Source organism: Lycorma delicatula, chromosome 4, assembly GCF_047948215.1.
Source record: "Lycorma delicatula isolate Av1 chromosome 4, ASM4794821v1, whole genome shotgun sequence".
Lineage (NCBI taxonomy): Eukaryota > Metazoa > Arthropoda > Insecta > Hemiptera > Fulgoridae > Lycorma > Lycorma delicatula.
Window position 1 is genome coordinate 61,607,490 of NC_134458.1, and position 18,599 is coordinate 61,626,088.

Consider the following 18,599-nt stretch of genomic DNA (forward strand, 5'->3'; position numbering starts at 1 on the left):
CAAATCCACACACGTATACTAAGTTCTGGCAAAAGACATGAACGCTGAAAAAAGTTATATCTTTTATGAACGACCATAATCTTTATGTTTACATAGATATAACAGTGAGTGATATCCAACAGAAATCATAAATATTACAGGATTTCATTATGCGCCAGTTGATAAAGGTGTGCTTAAATTTTTATTAAACAAAATGTAAAAAAAATTGCATAAATATCCATTTTTTTCTGCTATTTCCGTAGATAACTCATTAACTGTTCACTTTAGAGAAAATATCAAGAGAAAAAGAATATATATCCGGAGATAAACAACAAATCAAATTTTTTTTTTTAAGAAGAAGAATTTTTCCAAATAATTTTAAGCTGTGCTTTTTAAAATTAATTTAGATAAAAATTTGTGAAGATATTCAATTTGTATAAAAGCAAAAAAATTGCAAGTATGTTTGAAAAAATCCCAAGGCTCTCCTAATTAGCCAATTTAAATTTTTCAAGATGCATTTGAAAGTTCGAGTGCTTTTTTATTAAATTAAATTTTCAAGTATCTAAAGACTTTATTTCAGGCTCTACACAATTTGGAAAATTACTTTTTTTTTAAAATGTGGATTGCAAATTTATTGTGCAAAAACTCAGACCAATTTTGTTGACTGGTGCGTTGCTTTGTCATATCAAAAAGTTCTTTGAGGCAAAAGTTGAAGGTCCTATATATATGTGCTCATATATGTATAAGTACTTAAAAAAATTTCCAAAAAAATTTTTCTTTTTTTTCTTTTTTTTCTTTTTTTGATTATTGCTATTTTTGCATCAATAATAACGTATTTTTTTATTTGCAACTGATAATATTGCGCATTAAATTTAATAACAAAACTTTTTTCTCTTTCGATCTTTTCTCTAAAATGAACAGTTATCAAGTTATCTAGGGAAATAGGAGGGAAAAAATGGATATTTTTGAGATTTTTTACATTATGTTTATTAAAAATTTAAGTACACCATTTTCAACTGCCACAACGAAATAAACATTTCTGATGATATTCTGGAGGTATTAAAGCAAAAATTAGCACTCATATAGAAAAAGTCCAAATACGCCCATTTTAAAACAGACACTGCCTTGACTACAAGTGGTCGCCATGATTGATTACACAAATGATTTTAGGAATATGTATAACATTGCAGTGATGAGAATTACCTATAAGTTCAATATACGAACATCATAAAAATTAATCGACTTCCAAGTTCTAATTAAACTCCATTCATACATCTTAAGAGCTTCAAACTACAATATACTGCTAAAATATGAATACAATTGTAATCATATTCATATTTGTACATCTTTTTCATTTCACAACTACCATATATATCAGTCGAATTTACATCAGCACTGTCAGCATGGAACTGAAATAATTTTTGGACATTAAAACCACCAGAAGTGGTATCAGAAGGTAAGATATAATTCAGATCACTGATATCAGTGAAAATTAGAAAAAAAACAGTAACTTAACAGTGTGACAATTTTTTTTAGTCTTTCAGGTAAAATTAAATTAAAAACAAATTCTAATAAACAAATAGATTGTAGACTGTAAGATAATTTTTCCCAAAAGGTACCACCTACGAAGCTGTATGCATAGAATTGTAAGTGACCTGGATGTTATTTAAAATAACTTTACAGGATAAATGAAACCTAACGATCAAGTTTTCTTAACTCTAAACAATTAACTGCAATTAGAATATTAAATAACATAGAGTAGAAATACAACCTCTGATTAAAATAATTAGCTAAGTTATATAAAATGAGGAAAGAACAACAAATGAAGAAGTAAACTGAAGATGAAATCTAAACAGAAAGTTAAATGGAACTGAAAGGTTCTACAAACAGTAATGTTATTTCAGAAAGAGAAATAATAAATTATTAGGATCTGATGTATAATGATAAAAAGTAACTTACACTTATTCTTTGATGGATTCCTGCTGTCCTCCTTTAGAGCACTTCGGCACAAATTTGTGATATCACCAAGAAATTTAACCTGGGTTGATATGATATCTTCACGACTTGCTTCACATTTAAATGCGATATCAGAAAGTAAAGTATTAAGACAAAAAGTAAATCTTTCAGCTACAGGAACACCTGTAAAAAAAGGTCACTGAAACATTAAGTAATTAACTAGAAATATCTTCTAGAGAACACAGGAATCAGGTACTCTTGACTAAATCTCTAGTGGTTCTTTTTCTGTATTACAGTAAACAGCTGGAGTGTATAACTAGAATAAGGCTAATTTATACCCTCTGTATTTCACCCAAAAAGCAAACATCTTCTAATATGTAATCTTTTTTTGAGTTCAAAATACTTGAAAATTATGAAATACATTGACACACAATAACAATATACTAAATGAATAGACAATTCAAATCCCTCACAATTTTCAATTAAATTCTTAATACATATATGTTTAATTAAAAAAAAATTCCAACAGAAAAATCGGCTCACCAATGTGTAAACAGCAGCATTAGTCAATGAAGACGAAGTAAGTGCAAAAAAATTAAACTAGTTTTTGAAAATTTTATTACGCAAATTAGTTCAGTTTTTCATCATGAAAATTTACATTTTAGAATAAATAATTCACTGAAATGTATCACAGCAGTAAAATACAAATAATTTATTAATCAAATAATTCACTTACTGATTTTATTTGAAGATTCCCTTTTTTTCTTTTTTGCAAGTCTACATCTTTCTTTTTTTCAAGTTCTTTTTTACGCTTCCCTTAATCATGTTAATAAATACATATTTAATCAATTAAAGGTTTATTTTAAAATACAGAAGAATGCTATTCTTCTTGTCACAGATTAAAATGTTATAATTATTAATAATTTATTTATAAAGAAAATTCACAAAAGTCAAATAAGAGCCTCCTCCTTTTCTGAAGTAAAAAACGATTTTAAAACAAAAAAGGGGGATCCATAAAACATATCTGTGTGATCTAGTAATTTTCTTTTTGAAGGTTCAAATCAATAATAAGTTATTTCAATAATGTTTTATGGTGATCTGACTATAATCCAAATATCAATATAAAAGAAATGATATTGTACAATACTACACTTTAACTGAAAAAAGGCTGTTAGATATAGCTATAATGAACAGCTACATTTTTACTGATGTGTTAATGTAGGCATAAAGACAAACTATAACATAAATAAAATGTTTGTTAATATAAATAGTCGATTTTTAATCTGTTTAATCCATTTTCACAATACCTGTTACAAAAGAAAACCCTTATCTTTGAAGAGACCAGTTCTCTCTTTTGAAGAGATCTCATAAACCACCAGATAGAAAATAATGAGCTATATAGCACATTAAACCTTGTTTTTTTCTGCATTATTGCCAAGTTTCAATTTATTTTAAGAAAACCTGTATGTATTTACAGCAAATTGCACATGAACATTTTATGCAGTAATGCGATTTTAATGTTTCATGATTTTTTAATAGATTATGTAAAATATTATTGTTTAAGTACACTTAAGAAAGATCTTTATGTGTCATCAGAGTATTATTTTTTTCTAATGGGAGGTTTCAATATGGCAGTAATTTAAAAAAAAAAACACTGCTATTACATTCTCAGTAAAGATAAAATTTTTTTTATTAAGAATGTGTTTCGATAGCACTCTTATAATTATGATATCAGTAAACGTAACCTAACGCTTACTAAAGCACGTAATTTAAAAACTATGGGAGATGACACTTTTTTTTTATATATTTACAATCAGCACGCCAACATTATTATAAGCACTCTCCAATTATCATTAATAATGGGATGGAAAATTAATCGTGAAGGAAATAAAAATCTCTGTTCAAACTCCTAAAAATCTCAGCAGACTTGTTAGAAAAGGGTATGACCACATCACATATGCAAGAAACACAATTATAGCATTGTACTTATATGTGCAGCTGTTTTACTATGAAGCAATATAAGAAAATTATATTCTTCTCTAACAGAAAGCTGTAAGAATGCAAGCAGTTTCAACAGAAATTCTTGTTTCCATCATCACTAATTTTCATCCCACCATTCATTCAAATTATAAATCTATATACACGCTATAAAAGTATTGTTAAAAATACTATTAATGCAAAAAATGTATTATCTTTACAAAGAATCAAAATAGCATTTTTAAAACAGCTACCATGCTGAAACTACCAGAAAATTAATTTTTTTAAAACATAATCAACAGATAAAACTGTAATCTTATGGTAATTAAACATTATTTTTTTAAATATGGGGTACCCAAAAAAAAAAAACAGGATTATTTTCTGTATGCAAGTTGGGTGGCAGTGCTGCCCTCCACCACTACTACATCTACCATGTTTACCACTCTCCTTGCTCAATTGACCAGGTAGTGTTCTTGAGAAATCATCATAGCAAACAGAGTGATTCTTTTCTTAAGCCCTTCCCAACACTCTCAGCAATTTTGCATTGGCAAACTTTAAAGAGCGACACACCAACATCAAATTCTGTTTCCTGTTAATGAAAACAGTGGCAGAAACGGTTTCAATGCTTTGGGAAGCTTATGGGAAAGAAGCTCTAAGACAGGCAAGAATTTACAAGTGGTTTGTCTGGTTCAGAAGTGGCCAAATGTCATTTGTAGATGAAACCCGTTCAGGTCGACCCTCAACATCCAGAACAGACTAAAATGTTCAAAAAGTGTGCAATGCCATCATGTTTGATCATCACAGAAAAATCGACAAATTGGAGGCAATAACTGGAATTCCTTGAAGTTCATGCCAAAGAATCCTAACTGTAAATTTGAACATGAGATGCGTTGCTGCAAAGTTTGTTCTACGACTAGTTTCTGATGATTAGAGGGAGAACCATCTGAGACTGTGCCAGAAATTGAAAGCACAGGCACAAACTATTTCGTCAAAATTTATAAAAGGGGATGAATCTTAGTATTACAGCTATGGCCCTGAAACAAAACAGCAGTCCAACCAGTGGAAGTCAACTTCATTGCCCAGACCATAAAAGCACGGCAAGTGAAATTAAATGTGAAGTCCACGATATTTTTTCAACATCAAAGGAGTCATTCATGTTGAAACTGTTCCTCAGGACATCACAGTGAACCTACATTACTATCTGCAAGTGGCTGAAGTGATTGCATGAGGCAGTAAGAAGAAATGACCTGAATTAAGGCGACTGAGGGACTGGTTGCTTCATAATGATAACATGCCTGCCCATAGCGTTGAAAATGAAACAGGCTTTGATGAAAAATGGCATGACAACGATTTCTCAACCCCCTCACTCACCTGACCTAGTCCCCTGTGACTTCTCCTTATTCCCAAGAATGAAGATAAACCTAAAGTAAAAGCTTTTTCAGGCTGTAGAAGAAATTAAGAAAAATTGCTGGAGGCACTTAACAACATTAGTTCAGAAAAATAAAAAAAATATTTTGAACAATAGAAAAACTGTTGGGAGAAGTGTATACCATCTAATGTACAGTATTTTGAAGGGGATTGATGTTTTCAAGATAAAAAGAATTTAAATATATAATTTTCTAATATTTGGGTACCCCATCATGTTCTAATAACAAAGCTGCAGAACACTGAGTTTGCAGATACACATATGGCGAAAAAAGTGGTACTTTTTTGTAATTTAACATAATTCCTACAGATTTTCTTTTAAAATATTGAAAATCTCAAAAAATGCCACAGATAAGAAAAAAATTTAATTTAATATAGAATTCAATTTTTCCTGTTGAACAATTCGTAAAAAATAACTTTTTATAACATTCTCTTTTCTAAGTAACACTTCAGTACTATTATTGTATTAAGATGAAAAAAAATCTTCATTTCAAGATATTTCAACAACTTCTTTAGATGTTTCAAATTATTCATTTCACTGATTAGCAAATAGATCAATTCAATTTACTCATTGGTACAAATTACTAAACTAATTTTTAAATGTAGACTACAAGTTTAAAGATGAAGCAAATGTTCCTTTCTTTCAGTTACAAACTGCTCCATTAAAACTTATTTCACCTTATTATCATTTATGATACTTCATTTTTCAGTTTTCTTTTAATTTTACGGGTCTGAATGTCATACGCGCAGAGCCACAGTTTCATGGATATAAACTGGTAAGGTTTCTTTAAAAGTAAGATTTAGCTAATTTAAACTATATTGTAAAATTTTATTTACTTTATTATGGTGATGAGAGGTTACCATATCACTTCCAAAATTATATATACAAGTAATAATGATAATTATCTCATTATACTGAATATTTTCCGTAGAAATAGTTTTAATAAAAAATAAATTAAATGGATAGTATGTTTACAACTGAAAATTACAATACATACATACATACATACAACTCATGCTCTCAGTACATAATGTGATGTTTTTATTTTAATATGTCATCACTCAAACTTTTTTCATATGACTTCAGTTGAATAGAAATGAATGTACTCATTCACTTATATGGAAGAGGGTAATTTTGGTTTTTTGATTTATTTTGCAAAGTTCATTAATCACTTCAAGAAACAAAGATAAACATCACTCTGAATTCAATGTACAGATAACATAAAATTACATTTCTTTTGTCTGTAACTAATACATAGTATATTTTCAAATCAGATACCAATCAAGAGATTTCTAGTTTTATTGCTGAAGCTAGCAACAATCTATAAGATAGCCATAAGATTAAACTTAGCTACTAGAAGACAACATATAAAGAGCTACCTATAAGTTGTGAAATTCACAATGTGCAACTCCATAACAGATACAGGCTTTTTCCATATAATTCTGGATTAAATAATGAAATTATATTCTATTATTTAAATAAACAAATAAATCAAGTATGCATCATTTTTATTCGTATAGAAAAAAATTTGCAAGTGGAAATTTGATATCATATAATCATCCACGACTGAGACTAGTCTTTTGACATAAGTTGCAGTAAGTGCTTCAGAACAGCATACACTATTTTTACTTACGTTCTGTAGGTGAATTTTTCACTTCATCCAACCATACTGCTTTCAAAAGTCCTTTCAAGAGACGAATAAAGTATGACAAAATTTTATCAGCATGTTGCAAGCCAGATTCCAAGAAATAAATACCAAGAGCTACAACAGCATCTTGTCCTCGTTGATCTAATCTATAAATTCCTTGAATATTTTCTTGTGGGCAAAGAGAATATAGAGTGTTCACCTGTAATAAAAAATTATTTCATTGACAGTCACGTTATTAGGCCAGCAGTAAACTCATATATCAGAGTGATTTAGGACCCTAAATAAACAATCTTGTGATAATGAAATATTTGTATTGTATACAGACAAACAAGCATCATAAATGAAAAAATTCTACAAAAATAACTTTAAAAAATTATAAAATCCTGAACAACTGCATACAAAATTTGCAAATCCTAAACATATATATTACACATATATATATATATATATATATACACACACACACAACTTTATAACACATAAAACATGCTTTTTAACTTATAGCTATAAATCATATATGCAGATATCTGCACTATTAAAAAAACATTCATTTTGAGTAAGTCATGGGTTATGTCTCATGACTTTCTCTCAACATATACCCACTAAATATTTTGTAATATATTATTTCTAAAAGTTCAAATGTCAATTAAAATTGGTGGAGACACTTTCAGAAAAAAACAGCATTGAATATTTTATGGTCAGGAACAAAGGTTTTAGGTTAGAGGCATATTACTGACATACTATAAAAGAAAATTTTTATTAAACAAATAAAATTTTAACATATCAATCAAGCCATTTATTCCCAAAGGCAGTCAAAACCTAGACACAGATACATACATTATAATAACTACATACATTATAATGTTATACACAGATAACATTTTTCAATAACTAGTTTTTTCTTACTACTGACAGAAAATTTCTTATGTATTCTTCATGTTTGAAAAAGTTGAACTGTGGCTAATTTATGCATAGGTTACTCCATTTCATGTAAATACAGCAATGTGATTTTTGATTCATCAATTTTTATGATAAAATCTCCAGATACCTAGTGTAGCTGCACTGATTCTGGGTCCATTGGCCAGGAATTTAGAGCCAGATTCCAAAAAATCATATTTAAATTCTACCCTAATTGGACCCTGTTTCTACCCTAATTTAGGGTGTTCCTTAAACATGTACTGTGTGTAGCTGTAGTTTATTGCACCTGTGGACCATCAAATAAGAGTGTATTGTTAATTAAAAACTGTTTACAGAATAGTGGCAGGAGATAGTATCAAGGAGTTAAAAGTTAAAATATAATTTGTCCCGTCAGGCCTTATACTATCTACTATTTGCAAAGGAAGGCAAACACTAATCCTCTTTACCACTCTGACATAGGCACATTATGGCATATTTATAGAACTATGATAACAGTTCCATTAAGGAGTTACAATGACTGTGGAGGAGTTCCAACCTTGACAAATACACCCAACCTTGAGTGATAATCCCTACCTGCATCTCCTTTGTCTATCATAAGTCAGCTTATCTTTAAATTTCTCCTCTACCATGCAAATTTTCTGCTAAAAAGATAAAAAAGAAATAAGCAATAAAATATATATGGGTTATGATAAAGAAATACTTGTTCTCTTATAGATTTACAATTAAAACAAAATAGCAAAACTGATAATAATGCATATGGCACTTATGAAATAAAATGTGATTAATACAACAAGTAAATTTGCATTGAAAATTCAGAACCATGTTTGCCACTGCACATGTGCATATTAAATCCCGCTGACATGCTTGGCTAAAATTAAAATGCAAAGTATGAGAAAAGTCATTATCTGTAAATCTTCTATCAGTTATTTAAAAGGCTTTTGATACAATGAACATTGAAAATGTTGAAAACAATTATCAGATGAAGGATTTAATGACAAGAATTCAGTCTCCTGTGTAAAGATGGAAATTCAGAGTAAGGAATTCTAACTTTAGAATGTAGTTACTAAGGCTGTGAGAAACTGCATATAGCAGTTGTAGGAAATTATTTAAAAGAAGAAAAATTTTAAAAGAAGATTATGTGGAAATTGGCTACTGAAGCCCATAAAAAATGTTAATCGTTCTTATGGACTTACTGAACATTATTGAATCCCTCTGAAGATTTGATAATCTTTTAGAATTATTTTTAAAGGAATTTCAGAAAAAATCTCTACCATAAACATCATTTCATGGCATATCATGAAATGTGATGTAATGTGACATCACATCATTAATAATAATAAAAAACAAGACGATTCGGTTTGCCCCTGTTCTTTTATTTGAACAGGGGTTTTCTATTTTTCATCTCTATAAAAATAATAAACTGGTTAATTCTAATGACATTTTGAATAAAAACTATCATTATTTTTTCTATATTTCACTAGAAATGTTACATTTAATTTGAAACTTTCTTTACATTTCACACACAACAAATATTTACAAATTATTTACTTGAAAACCTAACAAACTTTTGTAAAATTTATTAAATAGAACGCTTTTGAGAGGTATTAAGAACAAAAGCTTATAAAAGATATTACAATATTCATTAGGCATTGCCAAGTAATTATTAAGTTTATTCAAAACATTTATTCTCTAAAAGCATGGCGATAAAAAAAAATTAAATATTTCAAAGAACAAATATACAAAAATATTTTACTTTATAAAAAAAAATGTAGTTATTGTTTATTAAGAATGTACAATTTCCAGAAGAATTTTACTTTTTTTTTCATCTGTATCTTTGCAAAAAATTGAAGCTGTTATAACTTCCTTAACTCCATAGGAGGCGTACTAGAAGCAGACAAAGTATAGGCTGAATGCAACCAACACTGTTTAATAATATTACAACTTTCCTTAATCTAATTAAAGATACAAACAGTTAACAACACAATAACCAACTATGACATAAGTAAGAGTTTGAAGGAGTTGACAGTGCCGACAACTAATACTATATGTACAAAAACCATTTCATTTCCTGATGCAAAACAAATTTCCAAGAGTTATGAGTTTATAATTATCAAATGTGCAGTGTAAAATCACACCATAAGATGTACAATCAAAATATTTGGACAACAACCTATTTTACATAAATGTTTAACTAAAGTGCATGGCTTATACTACTCATAGTTTTAACATGTAAAAATACATAAAATAATAAAACGTGCAACATAATAATGCAAATTAGTAATATGAATTCTGTGTAGATTCTAAACAAAAGTTCCAAGCTGAAGTAGAAACTCAAAAACAGTTAGTACTACCATAATAATTACAAATGTCATTTCTGATACAAGATTTGTTTACACTGCAAGCAAAATCCTAATCTTGATGTTTAAACCAATAACACATACTACAAGATTATATACACTTACTTTTTGTAAGCACAAATAACCCAATTGGCTCAATTATTCAATCATCCACTATCTATTGTGTAAAAAAATTCATATAGATAAGCACAATTTTTATATAAGTGACAATTGTAATTTATAAGAAAACTAAATATCATGACATTATATTTAGTGAACAGATCACAACCAAAAATTTACACCTAAACGTTAAAAATCTCCAAAATAAATAAATCTTAAATTCGCATTATGGGATGCAGCAAATTAGAAAGATTAAACACATAAGTACCACACATTGCCAGGAAATGGATATAATACAAACTATTAAACTATTGGGGGTGTTGTCTGTTTACAACTCATTTTACCCAGATTTCTCATGCAAAATTCTACATTTGGTAAGGAAGAGAAAGCATGATAAAAATTAATGATCAAATACTTTTTTAAATTTCAACAGAACAGTCGCAGTCTTAATCCAATTTAAACATTAAAAACAATAAAGAACAACACACTACATTACCTTTTCCCATGGCAAATCTTTTATAGCTGCTAATGATCTCGCTAGATGTTGCACAGTTTTACGGAAAAATAGTTTTTCTTCAGAAACCATTGTATTTTACAAATGATCAAACAATCTTTCAAAAAGGTAACTCAATTTTTAACATTTCAATAACATCTCCAGAAACCTCACATAACCTCAAACGTAGCCTCCTGTTTAGTCATCTGTCAAGGACGAGTTATGTCATTTAGACAGTCATATGTTTTGTTCAGAGTGAGTTGCTAAAAATGTTTTAGAAGCTGTTTAATGACTAAAAAGAAAGAAACACCTGACATTTTAAAACTGAAGAAACCTTTTCCTTTCCAGCACAAGTACAAGGAAGTAATAGTTAAGAGAAAAATCTAATTAAATGAGTGATGTTTTTACATAATACACTCGTTTAGATTTTGTAATTCGGCAGTTTTGCTAGTTTTCAACTGTATTATAATACATTTTAATTATTTATGTGGTAAAACTTTATCAAGTGCAGAAAAACGGATTTTGCTTAAATAATGCATATTGTGTATTAAACAATTTTTCAAATTTCTGACAACCTCAGAATATTAACTGACAACCTCTTTAAAAAAAAAAACAAAATCATGTTTAAAAAACACGAAATTGTTTTTTTTTTAACTGCCATTCTGTAAAGAATATTGCATTTATGCATTCAATATTCGTATATTTAGATTTAATGAATAACATTTCGAAGAAGTAAAAAATACATTCATGAGAACTTTAATTTTCCAAATTAATTTATCATAAAAATTCAGTATTTTAAGTGACTGGTGTCCACAATTGGACAATAGCACCTCTGTTTAATTAATTAATCATAGATGAGGAAATGTATTATTTAAAATAAATTTCTAATAATATTCATGTGTTAAAAACTTAACTGCAGTGTTTTTGTGATGAATAAATTATTTCCTTTTATACTATTGTCAAAGCTTCATATATATTGTGGTAGTTCTTTTGTAGTTCATAGTTTTTATATGCTATGAATAAAATTAACATATTGTGGGTGTGCAATTAGCGCAGTAGTTCCAAAAAAAAAATATTTTAGAAGCATATTTCTATATATTTAAAATTTAAGTCTTCTTTAGAATTTGTTTTTGAAAACCACAAAAATAATTAAAAACTATACTTATGTTTGGAAATATTTATAAAGTAATTGGCACTTGTTAACTGTGTTCTATAATTTATCAGTAAAGACTATAAAATAATTTATGTTAACTTTGAAAAATGATGCGCAGTTCAATTAAGCCAGTTCTTTTTTTTTTAACTACAAAAATGGGTATCACTTTTTAATCAAGTTAGCCAGTATTACCATAATCCAGTATCCTCTATGTTTCATTTGCAATAGATGTGAAGAATACTCACAAATAGTCTTAAGTTGGGAAAATAACACCCAACCAGGAAAGAAGGGTACTTTAAAAACAACAAGAAACAGGCATATCCATAATAACGTATACCATAGTAAACAAACATACATATTCTCATAAACACTGCAATTCAGAAGTGTACAGATTAAACTGCAGCAGATGTACTAAAGTCTACATCGAAAGACTGCATGCACATTCATTTAGACTAGAGATACAGAGGAAACATACAGCAAACAAATCTTTACAAATCATCTCAAAGAAACAGATAAAAAGATAGATATTAACTGGTGAAGGAATTTTTGGGATTATTTGGATTTGCGGTCAGGAGATAGCGAAGGCCCGGATCAGTGGAGATCCGGTGTGGTTTTGGTCTGGGACGAACAGGAAGTCAGAAAAATAAGAAAACGTGATTCCCCTTATACTTGTCTGTGAGGACATAAAATATATTTCGTGTTCGAAACATCGATAAGCCGACTGTCCGTATCACAGCCAAACGGTCTTTGATGAACTTCATGGTAGAATTGTGCGAGCTATTAAGACGTCTTATGTCGATGACCCTTTAGCTAGTGTATCCTACATGCTTCATCGGGTTGGAATTCAAACTCCTTCAATGATCCTTCCTTGTCCAGCAGGAGACCATCGTCAGCATAAGACACGATGCAACACCCACTGAACAACTTCAGTCTCAGAAGTGAATCAACCTCCACTACACGAAATAACTGACCAACATACTGCCCGGCGGACAACCCTTTTATACTATCTTCCCCAACTCTTGGCTGCCATGTATTCGATCAATCAAACAAATATACGACGCCCGTCAACATACCTGCTTAGGTGGGCAACTCAGCAACTCGCCAGGTACATTATACACCTGCAAATTATGTTGTGCAAAAAGCCCTCAATTGATTCACCGTCATCATCGGTGAAGCCGCTATTCCACAAACGTGACTTAGCGTTCACATCCCCACAAACAAAGAATCGACTGGCTTCTAAGAATCGTAGGATTTTTTACCAGAGCTCAAGATGACGATGAGCATTATCTCTATATTGAAAATATGAACTTGCAACATAAAGTTGCAAGTTCTGATCATCCGCATGGACAACATGGTGATGATCGTTTGCGAACTGTCACATGAAGTACCTTTCTGCACAGTGCAGCAGACATACTTACAGAACCAAAATAAAATCTTTCTGATTTTATCTTTTGAAACTGATAAAAATAGTATGTATTATCAGAAGTTTATTATATATATATATATATATATATATATATATATATATATATATAAATTCAATTACTTCATTAATATATTGACGATTGTGTTAATGAAATTTATTATTAAATGAAAGATAAACCACCAAAACACAGTAATTATACGTGTTAAACTTACCATAATAATTTCCAAGAATTGATTTTCACAGGATCCTGCATCTTCAGTTGGTATTGAATTTTATAATTATATTATATATATTTCTTTTAAAAAATTTTTTATACAGAGCAATCTAAAACAACAAATTTTTAAAAGAAGTATATATAATGTAATTATAGAATATAATACCAACTGAAGATGCGGGATGCCATGAAAATCAATTCTTGGAAATTAATATGGACAGTATAACTTATTAATTAATGTGTTTTGGTGGTTTATATATCATATAATGTTGAAAGCATATATATATATATTTTTTTTTTCTAATGTTTGATAATTATCAATGAAAATCACATATAAACACAACAAAATAGTATGAATCCATGGATTAATCATCAGTTACATAATATTATATCACGTAATGCACTACAATCATTCAGTGTAATAATGTAGACTTGTCATGTTCAACTAAATTAGATTGAATTTAATTCATTTGGCCATGCCAAATGATAGTTTTTACATGCACCTGGCATTCTCCGCCCATGCCTAAACCCTGCAATCCACCCACCTTAATTATTACACATTAATAAAAAAAAAACTAAACATAAAACCACTAGTTCTTGCAAAAAACTTGGAACTTATAAGAGACGTGTCCACCACGCTTCTCATTCCTCACACCATCTCAAGAGGATGGGTTAGGCATTAGTAGACAACAGACACTGTTGGATTTCCTATCATAACTTCTTCAGTATCCTATCCTAATTGTGATAAATTATCTAATAAGAGTTACTCACTATAATTTTCCATTATTTGCCATACTTTTTCTGTAAATTGGGTGTGAACATTTTTTTCAAGAAAATCTGAACATTTATTTTAATTTTATTATTTATAATTACATTTTTATGGTTTTTTTTTTTTTAATTTTCATATGTTTTGTTTGGTACTGAAGTAAAACGGCACTGAGTGAAGTGATTAAGTTTAACTATAATTGATGTTTATATTGACCAACACTTTGAGCAGGTTTGCCATAATTTGTTTTTAGATATGATTGCTAAAAACAGTCAGATGAACTCTTTTAAATATTGAGAGAAAAGGAATGGGTATCGGCCTATAGCTACTTATCAAATAGCTTCTTTTCACCACCTTTCGTCAATGCTGGGAAAATTTGCACTGCTGATGTATAATTACATAATTTATTTAACATATTATTTTACAAAATTTCTGCAAGTAACATTATTTGTAAAATACAACATTTTTTATCTTGCATGTATTATTTTCCCAAACAGATCACCATGTAGATTTATTCAGTAATGACATAATTTTAAATTTGTAGAACCTATAAATAACAGAATCCACTGGGATTATATTATTAAAAGATTAATTATGTAGTCAAGATTAAAGAAGTGGTTTTCATGTTTCAGTCATTTAATATACTCAAAAAGAACACACCACAATTTTTTTGTTTCTGATGCAAAAAATTATATTGACTGTGCTACTAATAACACACAATATGCGTTCTGTATTTACGACCTGACTATATTTAGTTTTACTTTTATTTCTTCAAAGCGTTTATAAAATATACACACACACACACACACATATATATATATATATATATATATATAATTTAGAAAAGACAACATGGTGATGATCGTTTGCGAACTGTCGCATGAAGTTCCTTTCTCACAGTGCAGCAGGCATGCTAACAGTACCAAAATAAAATCTTTCCAACGATAAAGTCCTGGCAGTTCACCGGATACAACACAGGATGCTGCAACAAGGAAACATCCAACCCCTTACGCATGACGATCTCGGCAATTTCATTCTGTGCAATATAATCCCGGTACGCAATTAATTGCCGATCTTTAGCCATCAAACTATTTTTAATTCTAATACATTACGAGAGCCCGCTTATAATGCGCTCAATACTTACTATTTACAGAATGCTTATGTTCCTTCCGAAGATGTCTGCAATTAACGCAATTCGAGCGCTCCGACTTCTTAGGATACTCCTCTCGTTTATGACTCTCATCCTGAAAGTGGAAGCACACTACCACCAGATGATTACACAGTTCAGCTGTGTGTTCAACTGGCGGCATTTGTCCCAACGTTGTACGTCTTCATGTTCTTAGGCCTTACACGAAGAGAAGTCAGTAAACTACCTGCCCTCTGAGTTGACGCCTTAAAATTGTTCAGAACTCGCCTGGAAGACAACAAATTGTCTGACGGTGATCTCCTGCTGGTCGAGGGTGGCTAATGGGCTGAAGTTGAATTCCAAGCCACTGATTGTGAATACACGAGCTAATTCGTCATGCGGGGAGTCGGCGTATGGATGTATCAAACACGAAATATATTCAAGTCCTCACAGAGACAATTATAAGGGAGATCACTCTTTTTAATTTTACCGACTTCCTGTTCGTCCCAGACAAAAACCATCCCGGATCTCCACCGATCCGGGCCTCGGCTATCTCGTGACCTGAAATCCAAACAACCCCAAAAATTAGCCCCCCACCAAAAAAATCTTCGCCAGGACAAATCTTGCCGTTTCTAGGCTTTTCACATTTCGTTTTGGTGGGATATATTGTGTCAGGGTTCGGATAGGGCAGAAATGCCTTGTAATTGCTAGAAACGGAAGGATTTGACCTGGTGAAAAAAGTTTTTGGCGGGTGGGAAATTTTGGGGATTTTTTGGATTTGCGGTCAGGAAATAGCGGAGGCCCGGATCGGTGGAGATCCGGTGTGGTTTTGGTGGTTTTGGGACGAACAAGAAGTCAGAAAAATAAGAAAACATAATTCCCCTTATACTTGTCTCTGTGAGGATTTAGAATAAATTTCGTGTTCGAAACATCGATAAGGCGACTGTCCGTTTCGCAGCCAAATGTCTTTTTGAACTTCATGGTAGAATTGTGCGAGCTACTAAGACGTCTTATGCAGATGACCCTTTAGCTTATCCTGCATGCTTTATCGGGTTGGAATTCAACCTCCTTCAACGATACTTCCTCGTCCAGCAGGAGACCATCGTCAGCATAAGACACGATGCGACACCCACTGAGCAACTTCATCCTCAGAAGTGAATCAAACTCCACTACACGAAATAACTGACCAACATACTGCCCGGCGGACAACCCTTTTACACTATCTTCCCCAATTCTTGGTTGCTTCTCATTCCTAACACCATCTCAAGAGATTGGGTTAGGCATTAGTAGACAACAGACATTGTTGGATTTCCTATCATAACTTGTTCAGTATCCTATCCTAATTGTGATAAATTATCTAATAAGAGTTACAATTATTTTTCATTATTTGCCATACTTTTTCTGTAAATTGGGTGTGAACATTTTTTTTCAAGAAAATTTGAACATTTATTTTAATTTTATTATTTATAATTACATTTTTATGGTTTTTTTTTTCAATTTTCATATGTTTTGTTTGGTACTGAAGTAAAACGGCACTGAGTGAAGTGATTAAGTTTAACTATAACGGATGTTTATATTGACCAACACTTTGAGCAGGTTTGCCATAATTTGTTTTAAGATATGATTGTTAAAAACAGTCAGATCGTACTGGCTCAAGACTATTCTACAATTTTGTAGTCTGATGTGGAATGGATACACCCATATGTAGAAAGGACTGTTTATTTCTTTTACTTCATATTCATAACCGTAATTTAAGGATTTATTAAAAATCTTGTGTTTTTGGTTGAACATTTAGTGCCTGTATGTTATAACCCCGCTATTATATCACCAAATGTTAAAAGTATTTCACTGAATTCACGTGCATTTTCATTTTTGTAAACAACTATTTTTATTTATTTTTTGTGTTGTAGATGAGAATTTTACAGCAGAATATACCAATATGATTCAATTTTGTAGTATACAACCAGCAACAAAATTTATATGTTCTGATAGTTCTATGAATTTTGTTATAAAAGTTGCATATTTTCTATTTTATCTCAAACTTCTAAATTAACCTGTAACCTTTAAATAAAGTTATACTGATGGTCATAACATTGATACCAATATCAGAATTTCTTTGAAAAACATCTTTTCTTTTCTTTTTGAATAACTGATCAGTGATGTGTTATTTGTTGAGCTCAAGAATTTTAATTCATTCTTTATAATGAAACACTCAGGCATTTATTTATAATTGTTTTTTTCTCTGGTTGTTGTCTTTTTTAATGATTTTGATTAGTTCTTTTTTATTCACTTTGGCTGGAACCACTTCATTTCTTATATAATCAGATCACTTAATTTTTCTGTTTGTCTCCATTATTAAACATCAGAAAATTTATGATATTTTTGTGGTTTTTACATTTAATGGTTTACAATTAAAATGTTCACACCCTTAAAGTATATGCTAAATATTGCATTTTACTTCAAATTTCTTTAAATCCGTTATTAATTTACTTGACAGTTGCAATTAGTTACTTAGATAATTTTTGTGGTATCACAATCTTATTTTTATACCGTGTTATTTGAAATGTTTTGAAATTGTCACATATTATTTGTATTAATTCTTATGATAAAAATAACTCTTTCATAAGATAGTGACATTCATGTTCACATTTTCGCCAACAGCACTTAGCTGCTTCCTATCCAGTAAGGGTAACAACAGTGTAATGTGCATCTACCTCCATTGTAAATCAAAATATCTATTTTTGACAGATGTTTATAATAGTGAATAATAAAAACGTTTGATTGTGTTCTGAACAATAAAAGAAAATCTAACAAGGAAGTAGCATTAGAAATATATAGTGTACACTTTTAACATCATAACAAAAAATATTGTTGTATCAAGAATTACCTTGCATGGCAAGATAATTCTTGATGTAAATCAAGATGTAACATCTCAGGAACTACATTTCCCCAACTCCGTACTGACAGTGATTGTATCATAACTAAGTGGTTGAAAATGGTTCCAAAGAATGGCTTTCAAAATTGTTTTAAAAATTTCTGTGAATGTTTGTAAAAGTGTGTG

The 18,599-nt window shown here is 30.2% G+C and overlaps 1 protein-coding gene across 2 annotated transcripts in view; it reads right to left on the bottom strand.

The window, feature by feature from the left end:
• The window catches only part of LOC142323456 (phosphatidylinositol 4-kinase alpha-like), a 141,593-nt gene extending 130,522 nt beyond the window's left edge, over window positions 1–11,071 (bottom strand). For both annotated transcript variants that reach the window (XM_075363094.1, XM_075363095.1), the window contains exons 1-3: window positions 10,857–11,071; window positions 6,972–7,185; window positions 1,939–2,118 (exon numbers count right to left, since the gene is read on the bottom strand). In XM_075363094.1, the coding sequence (XP_075219209.1) occupies window positions 1,939–2,118; window positions 6,972–7,185; window positions 10,857–10,946 (484 nt within the window). In that variant the 5' untranslated portion in view covers window positions 10,947–11,071. The remainder of the gene's footprint in view (window positions 1–1,938; window positions 2,119–6,971; window positions 7,186–10,856) is intronic.
• Window positions 11,072–18,599: the final 7,528 nt, after the last annotated feature.